Source organism: Diadema setosum, chromosome 10 (assembly GCF_964275005.1).
Source record: "Diadema setosum chromosome 10, eeDiaSeto1, whole genome shotgun sequence".
NCBI classification, from domain to species: domain Eukaryota; kingdom Metazoa; phylum Echinodermata; class Echinoidea; order Diadematoida; family Diadematidae; genus Diadema; species Diadema setosum.
Window position 1 is genome coordinate 10,187,080 of NC_092694.1, and position 18,658 is coordinate 10,205,737.

The 18,658-nt window shown below is 40.1% G+C and overlaps 1 protein-coding gene across 1 annotated transcript in view; it reads left to right on the forward strand.

Annotated features, from left to right (window-relative positions):
• The window catches only part of LOC140233736 (uncharacterized), an 84,159-nt gene that overhangs the window by 37,798 nt on the left and 27,703 nt on the right, over positions 1 to 18,658 (forward strand). Inside the window, 20 exon segments of the mRNA XM_072313837.1 lie at positions 1,156 to 1,206; positions 2,262 to 2,438; positions 2,985 to 3,304; positions 4,178 to 4,319; positions 5,131 to 5,301; positions 5,545 to 5,721; positions 6,266 to 6,588; positions 7,261 to 7,405; positions 7,961 to 8,131; positions 9,003 to 9,179; positions 10,135 to 10,290; positions 10,847 to 11,013; positions 11,735 to 11,882; positions 12,513 to 12,689; positions 13,722 to 13,910; positions 14,819 to 14,941; positions 15,701 to 15,954; positions 16,423 to 16,576; positions 17,725 to 17,939; positions 18,424 to 18,598. Of these exon segments, the coding sequence (XP_072169938.1) occupies positions 1,156 to 1,206; positions 2,262 to 2,438; positions 2,985 to 3,304; positions 4,178 to 4,319; positions 5,131 to 5,301; positions 5,545 to 5,721; positions 6,266 to 6,588; positions 7,261 to 7,405; positions 7,961 to 8,131; positions 9,003 to 9,179; positions 10,135 to 10,290; positions 10,847 to 11,013; positions 11,735 to 11,882; positions 12,513 to 12,689; positions 13,722 to 13,910; positions 14,819 to 14,941; positions 15,701 to 15,954; positions 16,423 to 16,576; positions 17,725 to 17,939; positions 18,424 to 18,598 (3,612 nt within the window).

Genomic DNA, 18,658 nt, shown 5'->3' on the forward strand with positions numbered 1-18,658 from the left:
AGACCTGAGATAAATGAGGGAGAATTCTGGGGGGCGTTTCATCAACGCTTGTCAGCGCTGACAACTGTCGGTGCAGACCAATTTCAGCAAAATCCTTGGATTTGATTGGCTGAGATGCTCTGGTCACTGACTGTTACTATGGTGATTCAAGTTGTCAGTGCTGACAAACGTTGATGAAACACCCCCCTGGACTCTTCGTTGTTACGCCAATGAAGTGTTTCTAATATCAGTGAAACCCCCAACCCCCACCGCCCCCCCCCCCCCAAAAAAAAAAAAAAAATAAAGTTACAGATATGAACGAAGACAGTCTAAAGAAAAAAAAAGAAAAAGTGGGGGCCCAAAAAGTGTGGGGGCCCGAGCCCCCATGGCGCCCTGGTTTAGCCGGTCATCCATATGTACGTGAAGATGCAAATTATGTTGCATTTACAAGCAGATTAAGCTATTTCTACTATGTCCTGCCTGGTAAATGGATTTGATGTACATATGCAAAAGTCTCTTCACATAGAAGACGATTATCAAAAATCAGCGACGTCCCACTGTTTACTTGAACAAAGAATACACAGTAAGTAGTATTTGCATGTGTTCAAGTAAGGCACATTTTATGCATTGAGGTTATTACTGTAATTTGCATCAATCAATGAATAAGAGATTTTGTTTAGAATAGACGAAGCTTTATTATTTTGTGTGATAATGTAACCGACTCCTGTAAAAGAGTTATTTTGCACTCGGCCAGGTAAGATGAATTTCATATGTATGGCTGATTATGATTCTGCAGAATCAAAACATAAAAATAGTGTAACATATAACAAGAAAAGAAATTTGTGTGCTTTCATTTTCGTGCTAGTCTCTTGTTGCAGGAAATGTGTGAAATTTCCACTTTTACAGTTTGGGTAGGGGCAAAATACAGAGAAAGAGATTGGTACACAGTATTCAGAGCCATTGGTGAACTGTGTGTATACAGTTTTAGTGACATATTGAGATAGTTTTGCAGAAAGGGCAGTGCCTATTTCAATGTTTTATTTTGCCTAGCCTGACTGTACATGTAAGTTTTCTTCTACTGGTCACGTCTTAACATTTGTGACAAAGTGATTGTGGGGTAGGAACTTTTTGTGCAACCCCTGTGAGTTTTTCGTCTCAAAATCTCCTTTATTTCAGGTTCCGACGCCAACGCACAGGGAGAGACGTGTAATGAAGGAATGTGTCCAAGTAAGTACCATCAAAACCTCTCCATAGCAACCTCATGAAGAGTACATTCTTTGGAAAAAAGCATAATGAAATGTGGCACTTCAAGAAATCCAGTGTGAATATTGAATGTATATTGAAAAATCAATTGAAAAGAAGTAGATTTGCAAAGTTGTCTTTATTCGGAAATTTAACAAAATTTTGAAGTATGCTCTGTCCAAGGTGAGCTGGCAGTAACGCAAGGACATAGATGCGCCATGCTCCTTTCGTCTAGTGCCTAGGTTTTCTAAAAGATTCACTTCGCCAGGATGTGTAGAACACTAACTTCAGCTTTAACCAATTATACAGACAAGGTTCTTGTGTTCCTGCACACTTTGCGAGAGACTCAATATTTTCCCTTGGGAAATTTTTAAGTGAAGCATGCAGATTTGTCTATTCAAACACACTTCACTTACAAGTTACTCCTCTTCTTACAAGAAAGTGTTGCTTCCCATGTCCAAAGATAATGCTTGTCACCTGCGCACACACACGTACGGTATCAAAAGACCTTGTCACATCATGTGATAACTAATTTTTTTTCAGAAATAAAAGGAAAGATAGAGAAATGATTTTTGAAATCATAGCCGTTCCTTTTGTTTTTGGTTAACAGTTCTGCTTGGATTTGTAATCCGTGAGATTTGGTATGGGGGCAGAATGGAAAATAACTCTGCTGTCACTAAATGTTGCATTAAAAGGCTACTGTCAAACACATAATGTTTTTTGCTCTCTTCTGGTGATGCAAGATATCTTAATTCTCTTTCACAAACATGACTATATGAATCCACTAAGTTTAGTAGTAGATTACCAGATGTCAATACCAGATATTTTCACCATATGCTTAAATAGCATCCCCTCCAATCTTCTCTCACACACTGCAAACTCATTCTAAAAAAATGTCAAAAGTAGAAATATATCTAAGGTGTCCTTTTTAAAGGATTGTTTTAAAAGAAATCACTGATTGCATATCTTCCTCTGCATCTTTTAGATCTAATTTCCATAAATCTTCTCTTTCCGTCTTTCCCCTCATCGCAACCAAACAGTCCATGGCGGTTGGACCAGCTTCACCAACGTTGGCGACTGTTCGGTGGAGTGCGGTGGCAGTGGAGTCCAGGAGCAGTCCCGGGCCTGCTCCAACCCCACCCCGCAGTACAGCGGAGACCAGTGCGTTGGGGACGAGGTCAGCTACGTGAGCTGCCAATCTCCGAGCTCATGCTCAGGTAAGAAGGGTCGCACCAGGAATATTGGATGTCATCAACTGCGTTAACCTGCCTGCTTGCATTTTTGGATGTTGTGTGTGTTTGATTTCTAATGGCCATTGTAGGGAAAAAAATTTGGCATTGTGTTGCATCCTTTCTCATAATGTTACATGAGATTTTAACAAATACTTTATATTCCCTTGCTTCAACAGAAGATACACAAAGCATTTTAAAATGAGAGTGAAACAAATTTTAAGTTGTCCATATCTTTTTTTTTTTAATTCACAAATCCATGCTATTGTAGATAAAACCATTTCCATAAGTGTGTTTTTATTTTCATCAAACTTTATAATATATGTTATTAGGGCTTTGAACTTTGATGTCATAATTTGATTTCTTAGAAGATTTGAGCTATAAATATGCAGTGTACTTACATGACAATTTTTAATGCTTTGATGAAATAAATTTCCTAAATTCACCTAGTCCATTTTATATGGTTTGCGAGCATTGCTTTGTTTACTGATTGGTTCAGCTCCTCTGAAAAGAATTTTTTTAATCATCCTTCAGACAATGAGGACAGTCCACTTGGGATGGAATCAGGGAACATCACCAACGCCTACCTCTCCGAGTCCGCCTGCTCCGCTGACAACGACTCCTGCGCCATCTGGGCGCGGCTTAACGACCCCGACTCCACCCGGTGCTGGATGCCAGACTTGACCGTGAGCCAAGAGCCCTGGCTCCAGATCGCGCTGGCCGAGGACGTTTATCTGAAGGGCGTGGCCACCAGCGGTCGCCCCGGCAACGACAGCTACGTGACGGAATACAGGGTGGCCACCAGCACGAATGGCAATGACTGGGACTATGTGATGGACGGGAGCAATACAAAGGTATATTATGTAATAGTGAAATGGGGTCAGATTTGGATGTTGGGAAATATTGGTTGTATGCAAATCATCATCATATTGATGATGAAACATTGTTATTCTTCTTAAAGTGTTCCCCTTCAAAGTGTTTTCCTCAGCTATTCAGTCTGATGCCAGTAATAATGCATCCATTGAAAATATACAAATGCATCGATCTTATTTTGAAATGTGTGCTCACTTATTTCATGCACAATTTGTCAGACTGATGAAGTGGTTCATTTGTTATTGTCTGCTGTAGACAGAAGGTCTCTGGTACAAGACCCTCAGCGAAAAATACAGATGTATAATTATTCTTACATAGTATGCTCACTTAAATACTTCATGAACAATAACAGACTAATGAGCTGGTCCAGTTGGTAGTGCCTGCTCTATACACAAGGTCTCTGGTTCAAGACCCAGACAAAACAGTTGAATCCATGCTTTGTTTCTGCAAAGAGAGAAAATACTGACCCTTATGTAGGACATCCAGAATCCCACCTCTAGTCTCATGAAAAGCAGGGTTTCTCAGTCACCCAAGCTCATCCAGGGTGACAAGTGGAAGACAGGAAAAAAAAAATATCCTTCAATAAGCCAGTTTACAGTTCCACTTTGCGCATGAGCAAAAAAAGGTCATTTCATTTGTGGTTTGAACATGAATTCTATAAATTGTGGGCATGCTTTAATATGCATCATGCTGCTTTGAAAACGAGTGGAAGTGCCCAACCAGATGAGAAAAAAAGAAAGGTCATTTGTACCATTGTGCCCATGAGCTCACTTTGAACGGGCTTATATACGACATGAGGTTTTTCTGTCCTTCACCTTCCTGACTCTTTGTGTGCATTTTTTGCCACCTTGTAGGTCTTCCGCGGCAACTTTGACAACACCACTGTTGTGCGTCATCACGTTAACGTGAGTCAAGTCAGCTATGTGAGGTTCTACCCCGTCAGCTGGAACATCGCCGTCTGCATGCGAGTGGAGATTTACGGAGAACACTTACCAAGTATGCATGCCCTGCGATTGAGATAGTACTAACTAGAACTTAACGTGCAAAAAGTCTTCCATGTGTTCTGTTATTACTGTTGGTTTTCCAAGTCCTTTCAAAGTCGGTAGAAATACCACCCTATGACTGCTCTGGTTATTATGATTTGCAATTTCCATTTATTACTGCATTGTAATGCTTTGTACATTTCAGTATCAGAAGATTCTCGTGTGGATATTGTACGCCTATCTGTGTTTGGTGTAATCAGTTAGTTTTGATGAGAAAATTCAGTCTCTTTTTTAATGATAGCAAGTAATGGCTGTTCCAGAAAAGCAAATGGTTTTGAGTAGTTATAGATCTCTATTGGAACATGCACCACCCTTGATTTTAGCAATCCATACACCCTCTATAAGGAGTGAGGTGAATTTAAGGGTAAAACAGAGAAATGAGCGTGGTATATATTCCATTGCTTTTCCAGGGACAAGATGGTCATGCCTTAATTCACCTTGAAGTGCCTGAGGAAAATGTATTAATATGTTTCAGATTGCTCTTAATATATCACATATGCAATGACAAGGCAAAATGACATTCATTGATGAATCGAATGACCAAGGACCTGTAATAATTCTGGCATTGAATTGTTTTTAAGGTGTCTTATAACTACAGATTGTATGCACTGCCATAACCATGCGTTCAAATTTCAAGAATGATACAGTATCTGCCTTCTGATTCTGAAAGTGGGCATCTTCAATGTGTCTACCTTTTATGTATTTCATTTGTAAATATTGTGATATTGATACCACTTTTGATTTCGTCCTTGTCTTAACTCCAGTTGATGGCAGGTATGGACCCTGGGGAGACTGGTCGGAATGCAACGTGACCTGCGGGGGTGGGTTGCAGTTCCGCAACCGAACCTGCGACAACCCGGCACCAAAGTACGGCGGCCAAACGTGCTCTGCTGCTGCGATAAAGTCTCGGGAGTGTAACACCAACAACTGTCCAAGTGAGTTGGGTTTTTTTTTTTGTTAAGTTATGTTTCTCTCTTCCCTGGTATAGTATAATTTCTTTAACAGCTGCAGATTTTAGTATGCCTTTTCTTTATTTTGTGTTTGTTTCAGCTGGTTCTGTTTTCAAACTTTTTGAATTTAGAGTCTGCATGATTGCATAGATTTATTTCATTATTGGGTTAGATATTTTGTTCCTTCTCATTATACTATTTATGATTTGTTCTCACCTTGCCTCGTAGTTGATGGCGGCTGGTCGTCGTGGGAAACGGCAGTTTCATGCAGCGTGACTTGCGGGCTCCACGGAACGAAGCGACAGAGTCGCGAGTGCAACAACCCCCAGCGGCGCTACGGTGGCAACCCCTGCGACGGAGAAGAGTATCGCTGGGTGGGCTGCAGCACAACTACTACTTGTGACAGTGAGTAAAACAAATTTTCCACAAAACGCACGAGTACACAGCATCTCAAAAAAAAAAAACACCCTGCCTTTCTTTTCATCTGAAAATTGTGCTTGTGTGTTTATTTGACAATTGTAACAAGATGTTTAATTGAGCACAATCAATGCAACATCTCTGAAAATTTGTCAGCATTTAATGCAACCTTTACACCCATCTGCGTATAACAAGCTTGCATGTGCAAAATCACAGATTCCCTTTGATTTATTCAGCACAGAAGTGTAACTGATTGCAATTTTCTTTAAAGTGCATCTGTAGTGTACACCAAAATTTAATTTTCTTACATTGCGGTTTATTGTGTTGGTAATGTCCATGAGCGATCTAAATTAAATATTTCTCAGTTATAGGCGTTTTTTGTGATGAGCAAGATCTTTTTGTAGGGCACAAAGGATATGTTCTTGCACCTCTCAAATTTAAATTCCAGGGTACAAATTTACTTTAGAAAAAAAAAAATGAAGGATAGAAGGACAGTGAATATTAAAGCTCTTTCATGTTTCACAACTTACAGGTGATGAAGATAGTGAGCTAGGTGTCATCAATGGTGACATCGCTGATTCCCAGTTCTCTGAGTCGAGCTGCGCGTCGGACGGTTCAAACTGCGGCAGCTCGGCGCGCATCAACTCCACCACCAGCACCGACTGCTGGATGCCGGTGAACTCAACGACCTCCGAGTGGCTGGAGGTCAACTTGACGGACAGCGTGAGCCTCAAGGGCGTGGCCATTCAGGGTCGTCCCACGGATGACAACTTTGTGACCTCGTACTACCTCCTGACTGCTGCGGACGAATCCTCCTCATTTGAATACTATCAGGATGCAAGTGGAAATCCTATGGTAAGGACTTTGCAGTCTTCATATGTGGATGCCTAACAATACTGTAAAACGAGGAATATTTGCGTGATTTTAATTTCGTGAACTTCGCGAGCGCCAAGATATGCGAAAATAAAATGCACATGAAAGTTCTTATCTACACTGTATGCATTGCACGCCAGTGGCACTTCACAAAAATTTCATGCCACAAAAGAGGCCATTGGCTCCAATTTGCGAAAATTTCGATATACATATCATGTTTTGCAGTCCTGTAAAGCAAGATATTTTTGCATCATGAAATTTTCGTGAATTGGAGCCGATCGCATTTTTCACAGCATGAAATTTTTGTGAATTGTCACTTGCATTTAATGCATGTTAAGTAGACAAGAACTTCTTCGTGTGCGTTTTAATTTTGCAAGTCTTGTCTCTTGTGAGATTTACGAAACTAAAATGCACACGAAAATTTCTGGTTAACGTAGTTTGTTTATGCACTTACATATCAATGTACCTGACTCATTGCATAATCTATTGAATCATCTTGTTCTTATTTTGTAAGCCCCTCCCCCATTATGACTAACACAAATTTTGATACTGTGTTTTTAAATCAAATAGGAATATAGGGACAAAATAAAGTTTTCCCGGATTATTGTCCAACATGTCATGCAACATCTATTTCTCTCTCTCTCTCTCTCCCAGCTGTTCCAAGGCAACTTTGATAATGCTGAAAGTGTGCGCTACAACCTGAACACAATTTCAGAGGTCACCTTCGTCAGATTTGAGCCCCAATCGTGGAACGGATCAATCTGCATGAGGGTCGGACTCTACGGAACTTTCAATCCAAGTACGTTCAATTGGCACCCCACAGGGGAGTCCATATCACATGAGGACAGTGTGACTATAATACGTAATTACAGATCAGTAAGATGCGAATGAAATCAAGCATAATGCTGTTTGAAATGAGATGGCTGCGTGAGTGGTAATAGTTCTGCAAAGGTGGGATTTCATTAAACTCCCCTTCAGAGTGAAGAGATGGTTTTGCTTTGTTATCCTGTCATGTTGAATCATATCTACTTTTCAATCTTAACCCGTTGAGGACAAGTCCTGAGTATACTCGGGCAGGTGTCCTCTGGCAACTCTTTTTTTACTGTAACGGTGTATGATATGGAGTTACAGTCACAAATGTGTAAGGTCGAAAGCTAGTTGTTTTTATGAGATCAAGTAACATTTTTTCTATGCATTTCTGGTTTGTTTCCAACTTTGCATATTTACTCTGTCCTGTAACATTACAACACAGTGAGTGTCGAAGCTGTTAGCATTTTGAATGTTTACTCTATAGTTTTCTTTCTATCTTTCTCTCTCTCATCGTTGTCTATCCCACTCTTCTCCCCTGGTGCAGTCGATGGCAACTGGGCGTCCTGGAGTTCTTGGGACAACTGCAGCACCACCTGTGGGGGCGGGGTGCAGAACCGCACCCGCACCTGCACCAACCCCTCCCCAAAGTATGGCGGGGCGAACTGCACAGGGGACAGCTGGGAGATGCAGGGATGCAACGATAATCCCTGCCCAAGTAAGTTTTTGTCATTTGTGGAAGTGGTGGCTACATGTATGTATGTATATAAGTGTAAGGTGGTACAACATACTTAAAGGCATAATTTACCATTTCCAGATGAAACAAAAACCCAAAATTAGTACTTCAAAATAATTCTAAAATGTCAGTAAGGGATAGAAACAACCAATGTAAAAATTTGAACCAGTATGATTGATGTTAATTATTGTTAAATATACAAAATGTGAACAATAGTTATAATGAAAATGTTTCCAGACTAAACCGTCTACAGTTATGGTTTAATGAGAAAAACAGTGATATCTCCTTATATTTTAGGCTTTATTGCAAAATTTTTATATGGTAGGATGTTTTGTGATACAGCTGACCTACACATATGCATCAAAAGTGACATCTTGAACATTTTTAAAATCACTGCTCCCAAAGGTAAACAGGACCTTTAAGTTTGTATTTGAAGGTAGGATGTCTGTGCATGGCTTGGTTTTATGCCTCATTGTATGGTGTTATTTGAGTTTTTCATTATACAGCTGTAATAAATTATTTATATGGTGATGTCAGTGATAATGACTGCTGTAAAAATTTTTCAGGAGTGTAATTTTTCATGCTTGGCCAGGTAGGATGAATTTTACTTGTTTTTGATTCCTTGGAATCAAAATATGAAATAATATTATATATTACAAGCAGAAATTTTGCATGCTTTTATTTTCATTCTAGTTTTTTGTCACATGAAATTCATGTAATATTTCCAAACTACAGAAATTTCCACCTGTACAGTACCATCAATATCATCATTGTGACTATCATTGTAAGCACTGTCGATTTCGCACTTGTTAACAGGATTTCTCATTTGTAATATTCCTCTCTTACATCTCAGTCGATGGCGGTCTGGGTAGTTGGTACTCAGTCAGCGACTGCTCTGTGAGCTGCGGCCTGTGGGGCACCCATCAACAGGAGCGGGACTGCAACAATCCCACCCCTCAGTACGGGGGCCAGTCCTGCTCCGGTATCACACAGCGCTGGGCCTCCTGCAATGGAACGGACACCTGCGACAGTGAGTTCTCACACTTGAAACTCATTTCGGTTTGCAAAGTGTTAAGAATCTGGATGTGGGGGGGGGGGGTGTAACTGCCGGTACTTTAGCAAACTCCAGCTTTCAAACCATCAACATGATATCTCTGAAACTAGAAATATGGCTGATTATTTCTGCCATATTAGTTGACGCCAACAAATCTTATTTCAGGAGAGAGAGAGAGAGCAGTAATGGTATGCTGATTTTCATAGTATTTCTTTTAGTACAACCCCAGAGAGAATAAACTCATCATGTGAATTTGAAATTTATCCTTTTCATGCCATCAGTTAAGTGAACTTAGGACCAATCCGAAAGGGGATATGAAAAGTTTTGTGGTGTCTATATTCTTTAAATGCCTCCTCAATCCATTTTCTTTGCAATACCATCAATCATAATTTCAGACCGATGGATGTGTTTCATACGTACATCATAATTTATGATTATTATATTTTCATGTTTCCATTTGTTTAAAGTTAGTGGTGTTTTGATCTGTACTTTTATTTCTTGTTAGATGAAGGATGAGCACAATTTCAAATGGTATCAATGACAGGGACTTGCCTTCATCTTAAAACTGAATCCAACTATTTCTGATTGACACTAAGGCTTGTGAATCAACTGCGACAAAAAAAAAAGAAAAATGTCAAGAAGGTCGTTGCGATTTGATGTAATTTCTTTTCACGTGTCATTTTTCTTCGAACTTCTACTTCAAGATGTGCACCATATGATGATCCCAACGGAGTCACAATTTATTTCTCTCTTTCTGTCTTCTTTTAATGCTTGCTTCATGAATATCAGTTTTAGAGGACTTAATTTCTTTTTCATATGAACATCACAATCCATGAATGTGGATGCAAGGAAAATAGCATTCAAGGAATGATGGTGAATAATCACGCAATGATAAACCTGCTAATACCCACCCTCCCTTTTTTTTTCACAGACTCCAATGACTATGCCTTGGGTGTGGCAAACACCTCCCGCAGTGACATTCTCATCACGGCGTCGTCTAAGAAGAGCAACGCCTTTTTGGCGACGTACGCGAGGCTGGACGCTAGCGACCGTAACGAAGCCTGGACACCGGATGACTCCGACAGTGGTAAGAGGAGTTGCGGTGGACGTAATAATGACCTGTCCATAATACGACATCATTTACACAGGGTAGCCTCTTCAGTGTCATCAGCATTTTTTCCAGATGACCACAGCTCTCAGAGTTACCCCTTTCACACCTTGATCGACATGTTTTTACCCGCCAGATGTATAAATGGGTACCTGGCAACGCTGGGGTAAAAATAATGGCAGGGTCCTCTGGTAGAGTAGTAGCAACACTGAAAAGGCTACCCTGGGTAAAGAAGACCTTATTACAGTTCACTCCCATTATAACAAACTCAGTTATAACGAAATTCTGGTTACAACAAAATTCCGGTTACAACGAAATATAAGTCTAGGTCGGAAAATTATCACTCTATGTTTTTTTATTGTTTATTTGTTCGGTTACTTTTATAACGAAATTTCAGTATAACGAAAAAAACAAAACAAAAAACTGCCAGGGTTAAAGTCAAGGGTTAAAGTTTACAATCACAATGTATTATGGTATTGAGTATCATTCTGTTTCATCTGACCTTTACACTATCCCATGATTTATCTCATGACAGAGCCATACCTGCAAATCGAGCTCCCTGATCTTGTCAACCTGAAACGCATCGCCATTCAGGGTCGCCTTGGCAACGACGACTCCGCACACTGGGTGAGGACGTTCTACTTGAAGTACAAAGACAGCGAGGGCGTGTACAGAAACTTCAAGGAGGCAGGAGCGAGAAAGGTGAGCAAATATTACATTCGCACTTTTTGTGTCAGTGTTAGACATAGATATAGCAATGGAAACAATATATTATTTAAAATTCTTCCCCATCATCTTGTTATGCTGTATGCTGTGACTTGTTGCCTTGTTAAAGAGATTCAATGAAATATTGTAAGCACCAAACTTGTCATAATGGAAACAAAATTCAAGTAAAGCTATTGACCGAAAGCATTATAAGTATTCACTGACAACAACAAAAAAAGAGGAAAAGCATTCAAGCAATACAATGTATATTGAATTGAAAGATATCTTTGAACTTCAAAATAGTAATTGTGATATGTACAGTAATGCAGGTTGGAAATATTGTCTTTCTGTGCTGATACCTCAATTCGGGCTCTTCTTATCAAGCCAAGGGCTAGTACTATGCCATTGGATGTAATGCTTCTCACCAGCTAATATCCTTTAACCAATTGAGAATGGACTGATTTTTGCTACAACACACATTTCCCATAGACCCCTGCCCGAGTAATCTCGGGACTCGTCCTCAGTGGGTTAATCATCCAGCAGATGAATAGAACCACACTCACCAAGGTGTAAAGCTGTCAAAACTGAACACATTTTTTATTCCTTTTATCGTTATCAACTGAGCGGTCCTTTGCAAAATCTATATCATTAAAATATCACCTGCTAGTGAGTCAATTCTTTTTTCCCGATGTCTGATAATATTGTGATTTTATTTCAGATTTTCCAAGGAAACTTTGACGAGACCACGACAGTTGTCAACGAGCTCCACAAAACACTAGAGAGTGTCACAGACTTCCGCCTCTATCCCGTCGACTTCAACAATAGCATTGCAATGAGAGTGGAGCTGTACGGCATCTATCTCCCTCGTGAGTAATCCATAAAGATCCTTTTTTTTTCTCTCTGATGCTTTTCACATTGTGTTTGAAAGTCATTATCTAGAAATTAGCATTTATTTTTAGCATTAGCATTTTTATCATAATTAGTAGTAATGATACTAGTTGTAATCTGGTAATAATTTTAGCAGAAAATATGTCATTTTCATTATCTTCTTCATCATTATTACTTTCCTCATTGTATTAAAAACATTTCCCTGAAATATATACTACTTACAGTAGCTCATGTGTGAGCTATGCAAGGAAGCTATTACAGGGATTATATTTAGACATTTTTAGATGCAATATATTATGTTGTTTTCTAACAGGTGTTTCACCTTGAACATTGCAAAAAGTGAAATGAGAATCATTGCAATTGACATGTGATATGAGGAAATTGATACTTATTGAGTGAAACAATGAGTTTGAAGAACAATTGCACAAATTTCATTCATATGTCATTCATATTTCATTCATATTGTGAGATTAGATTTATTTGCAAGTTGAATGCTGCATTCTGAACAGGGTTGTAGCTTGAGAAAGCTAAGAACATTCATCCTAATGATAATGCTGTGGCCAAAGATATAATTTGTAAAATCCCTCATGTTCCCTTGCAATCCTCAGGTGATGGTAACTGGACAGCGTGGTCCGAGTGGACAGAGTGCCCAGTCACCTGCGGGGGCGCCAAGGAGACCCGCAATCGCACCTGCACCAACCCCACGGCCAGGTACGGGGGCGAGGACTGCCCCTCGGATGAAGCAGCCAACGAGGAAAGATGGTGCAACACCCACTATTGCCCGAGTGAGTTTTGGGGGAAATACATGTAGCTCACATATAGTTTTCTCTCCTCAGTAGATTTTGTTTGGCAGGATCAGACCAACTTTGGCAAAGAAAAATAGATTTGGGCATGTTGTTGAATGTCATTTATCTTGAGGTACAAGTGTATACTAGCTGTTGTGAGTGTGTAGTGTCACATGATGACAGGAATACAAGAAAACAAGATTACAAGTACATCACCCAGTAAACTATTGGCAATAGATTATAGCATCTTCCTCTGCTTGCAGAAATGTAATGCAGTCAAATTACGTAAATGCGATCTCTGCTTGGTATGTATTGGACTCCAACACAATTGTGTATTGGGCATGAGCCGTCCTCCTTGTCAAATAATCAAACTCCCATTACTGGAATGATCAGCTTTATGGTAAAAATTGCAAATCACTTGTGAGTAGCACTTCTCATGAAGACGCTGTGGCAGGAGCATAGAGCTGTTAGGCAAATGTTGTGACGTTAATACAACAAGCATGATTTTTCTTTCTACAACTGGAAGGGAGGATAGATATTATTGAGAAATTTAATAAAAGTAGCCCTGTAGTGTAAAAAATTAATAGAACCTATCTGAACACACTTGCAAATGACATTCTTCATATGAAGAGTGGAAATTCGTTGTGTGACGAACTTTTCACAGTTGGTCAAGTAAGGTGAATTCCCCATGTTTCTATTATATTACTGATGGTAAGCGCATGGCTAGTATCAGATTTAATCTGTATGGACAGGAGACACATAAAGAAAATACCAGTACCGGCATAGATTTATTTTTGCGCTTGTCTGGCATTCTACACAATGTACCAATATTTGCACACAATGAATTATTTACCATTGCTGGCATTACCCCGCCATTATTTTGCCATAAAGTGCTCTATCATTTAAGTGAAGAATGTAACCTTTATAGTTGTCACAGAAAAGAAAATGGACTGAGAGTGCAAATATCGTGAATTAAGTGTTATAAAATAATGTGCACGATTATGCTGTATATCATTCGTTATTCTATCACAGTCGATGGGGACTGGACTGATTGGGCCTCGTGGACCTCCATCGACTGCTCGGTCAGCTGCGGCGGCGACGGCGTCAAGCACCGCACACGCTCCTGCACCAACCCTGCCCCCCAGCACGGCGGGGCTGGCTGCTCCAACCCAGACTACGTGGAGGAGTTTGAGGCCTGCAGTGCCGCCTCAAGCTGTGGAGGTAAGAGATTCATACGACCGGTGTCAAACTGAGAGGAAAAAGTGTTGACGTTTCATAAAGAGAAAATAGTCATGTGGTGTATGTAACCTCACTCTTGTACCAAACTGAATTTATGACATCATTGTAACTATGAAGCCAGTTACTACCAATTGAAAGTGTCACAACTGTACATTACCGCCTAGCATAATTCTGTCCCTGGTCTTGAATGAATGAACCTGGTTGATTAAGTTATGGTCAGGGTCATGACACTTCACAAATTAGCTCACCTCAATTCAGTTTGACTTCCATGAGAAGATTAAAGTCAAAGATACTGAGGAGCGAGAATGTAATTGAATATACTGGTAGACAAAAATGAATGAAATTTATGAAATGTTCAAGTTTTGTGTACGTTCAAGGCAGGAATGGCAGCTTTATCTGTGTATGCAAATCAGATCATGTCATAAGCTCACAACTCTCACATTTGTGTCAGTAAGTTTAAATGCGAGAAACATCTTTGCTTGTAGAGGGGCCCATAATTCATTAACTCCAATCCCCCTCCCCTCGAAATATATATTAACAAATTACTCACGAGTCATGTGTGATAAATTGTAACGCGTATAATTTCTTCTTTTATCATTCAAGTCATAAAAAGTCTCATGAGTGCAAACATGTGTGGAATCTAGTAACAGAAATGAGACATTATTCTCTTCTAATTACACATCATTCACCAAGAAGATGAGTCGAAGTATATCATACATCTTGTCAAGGAAAATAATTTAATCTTCAAAAGCAGTAAAGATATATAAAAACTGCAGCTGCTAAGACATGAAATGCAACAAAACAGGACTTGAGCTGATAATTGATTGAAAATCATTCTTTTCTTTGGAGGTGGAAACATATCAAAATGAATTCTCTTTGTGTCTTCTCAGATTGCTACGAACCGCTTGGAATGTACGACGGCAGAATAACCGATGCTCAAGTTAGCGCCTCCAACACCAGGTACAATGACTCCAATCTACCCAGCCATGCAAGACTGGAAGTCACTGCCACCAGTAAGTTTCTTCTTCCCATCAGAGGATTTGCTGCTCAGTTGGAATGCAAGTAGCAAATCCAATCTCACCAACTTGTGCTGTGCTATATTGTACAATGAAATGTTTGCTCCAAGCTCACATATGGTATCATCGATATACTCTGTAGCTCTTTGCATGGATATAGGGCACAACACGTGATATTGACATTGAAGATGAGGAGGAAGTTTTTCATCCCTTTATGTGCTCAGAGACTTAGCATGATAACTTATCAAACTTTTTCATCAGCATTTAGTAATTCATTCAAATGTGAACAACTTGTAATGTTAGCAAGTCCCCTCAGGTGTAGCGATGTGCCTGGGTTCAACAGCAAAGCGCCACAGTGACAAAGCAGGAATTTAGGGGTATTAGTTAACCATCATTCACTAATAATTAGTTTCCACATGTATGTGCTCATCAGCAAAGAAAATACTCCAGCTTGCATACCAATCGGCAAACAAATTGCAGTAATTGTAATGTAATTGAGTATGATATTATAACCCCATAGAGTATTTGCCAGATATCAGTTATCATTGTAACTTATTCTGGCATGTAGTGCCCTACTGGATGTATTGTGACATCACACAAAATAATTGCAGTGAGTGGAATCCTATCTGTCTCTCTTAACCCGTTGACTAGTCCCGAGTATACTCGGGCAGCTGTGTATGGGAAATGCTTGACAATGTTATAGCAAAATCAGCCCATCCTCAATGGTTTAATCTGCCTGTCTTGTACTCTTCCTAGATGCCCTGTGCTGGGAGGGAAAACCAGACTTCAACCTGACGGAATACCTGATAGAAAATGATGTCACGAATAAGTCGGTGACGTACAATTTCACCGACTACTGGTTCCAAGTCGACTTCGTCACGCCCATCCAGCTTTCCATGCTGGGGGTCCAAGGGGGCGGGAGCATCGAGCGCTGGGTGACGTACTACAACGTCTCCCTGACGACGGATGGAGAGAACTGGTTCGACTACGAGGAAAACGGTGTGGTGAAGGTAAGCGTCAGGGCTCCCTCCAATTGTAGCTTGCTATGAATACCCTGTGACTGAGGATAACAGAGTTTGCTCTACAAAGGTTCTTTATGGGATTAATGCAGGAAAATTGGTAGTTTGTCTCTTACAATAGACTGTGATAGCATCAATGATGATCAGATATATTTGAATGCCCCTTGAATTTGCATCGGATCTTGCAACACTTTGATAGCACTCTAGCTCTCATGATCAAACGACATGTGTACTATTAATACACACCATCAACAAATCAAGACTTAAACAAGTATAATCTCTGTAACTGATGTGTATTTGCATCCATAGTAACATCAGCATTCATCCTTGTCGACATCCAACAAATAGGAGCTCAATGTTAGGCATTTTGTCCATGAATCCTCCTGAAATTGACTGAGTGGTTTCTGGTTTGCTCCTTCCCTCCCATTCATGCTGCGGTCCCCTACCCCCACCTCCCAGCAATTCTACGGGAACAACGACAAGAGCACGGTGGTGAGGACGACACTCGACACCGCTCAGGAGAACATCAAGAGCCTCCGCATCCTCCCCCAGGCATGGGAAGGGGCGGGGCCGTGCCTCCGGCTGGAGGTTTATGGCTGCTTCGATCATCCAGGTACCCAAAGATGTCTCCGTAACAGTTTGTGAATTTTCTCTCTTTCAGCCTACACCTTGTGTTTCCAAATTTGTGTAAGCAAAGATGGTACAGTTGTAACTCAAATACACCTCATTAACCCTCATGTGGAAAAAGAAAAGTGAATTTTTTTAATGATAATTATTGAATAAGGAAAATAGAAATGAGGCAAGGTTCTTTAACAGAAATGCAGCTATTGCTGTCTTGGAACATGACACATATTGCACGTACATTTAATAATCAAGACTAAAACTGTACTGTCACAGTGTGAATAATGGTAAGATAGCACCCTGTAACTTTTATTAGGACTGCAAAGGATATTGAAGAGTGCTTTTATTCATCATCTGTAAATCTTTCTAAAAAATTAAGATAAACCTGGACATTTTATGCTATTGTGATGCCAAAATCTATCCTAAAAAAGAGAAAATGTCGGCTACAAGTACATACTGACAACTTTCCTTTTGATTTGTCATATTAAGTTGGCTCTCCCAATACCGTAACTATTTGGTTTACAATTACATATTGATTTTAGTTATGCACTGCCTCCGAGGAAAGATAAGAGCTCATTGAAGATTACAAGAAAAATGCACAGGGATAGAGAAAGAAAAAAAAAAAACCCAGCATCATAAATTCAGCTGCTCTGCCCACACTTGCAACCATCCATGTATCAGCTCCATTCAAGACAGGCAAAGACACATCTTGCTCTGGACAAAATCAAACTGGCATCTTCCCTGCATCCAGTTTTTTCTTATCACAGCAGTTTGTGATCAAGCCAAATTTGCCGAGGTCCCTATGTGCTGGGAACAAAATCCCCATCTTTTGACAATTACCCAAAATTTGAACTTCATTTTAATTGAGGTAACATGAAAAGAGCACCCTTCAATTTGGTACAATCAAGAGATATATTTGTCAGTTTCTATTAGTGTTCCAAATTTTCATGTTATTGCAGTTTGAACATCTAGTTACAAATTGGCTCTGGAATACTCTGATTTGTCTTTCACAAAATCTCGATTTACATTAATTCTAAAGCAAGAAAGGGTTAACATCCCAGTTTTTGTTTCATGAAAGAAGAAAAAAAAAATGAGATGTTTGCTCACCGTATTCGCTCTTCATCACTTTTCTTCATCCAGCATGCAGTGACCAAGTACTCTCCTCCATCTCGACCGCTGAGGTGGCGGCGAGTGGGTCTGACCCCGCCTACGTCTCGGTGGACCTGGGCTCCCTCCAGAAGGTGACCCAGCTGCGCACCCTGGCCGAGGGGTCACGGTACCTGGAGAGCTACTACGTCTACTTCAGCCAGAATGACTTTGACTGGGCTCTCTACGTGGAGGATGGAGCAAGAAGAGTGAGTATGCCGTTGCCATGGCAATGATAATGATGGTGATGATGATGATGATGATGATGACAAAGATGTATGGTCTGGTGATGCTTGGACGAACAGGATGTGCAACAAACAACCTGTAATTCTACAGACATGCAAAAACTCAGAACATTGCTGTGGATATGTAAGACAAGCTATAGGAATATGATTTTATTCATCATTAATTTAATTTGGATATTTAGAGTGGTCTAGTGTATGTTTTCATTTTATGGATATTGGTCCAGGAATGATGTTCCATACTGAAGCTGACAAGCTCATTTTTGTGTGCCTGATTACTTTTTTTTTTTTAATCTGATTTTGTAAATGGAAAATTGAAAGACCCTCAGATTTCCTCAAAACTGAATGCTGGAAATAGTGTGCAGATTTCTAGATAATTTGCCTGGTATCTGCGTATCTATAGTATGTGTCAATCAACAACTGTATTCCATTTCTGTATTTGATGCTGCAGGACTTCCAAGCACAGTACGACAGCTCTATCTCCATCACAAACCCATTCCTCAACCCGTTCCACGCCCGCTACCTCAAAGTGGTCCCCATCTCATACAGCAGTGGCATCTCTAAAGAGCTGGAGGTTTTGACGTGTAGCGCTGACGTTTCGCTGGACGACACGCCCACCTCTACAGGTAATGATCAGCAAGTGATTCTATGTATTCAAAATTAGAAACTTCTTTTTCCATGATACT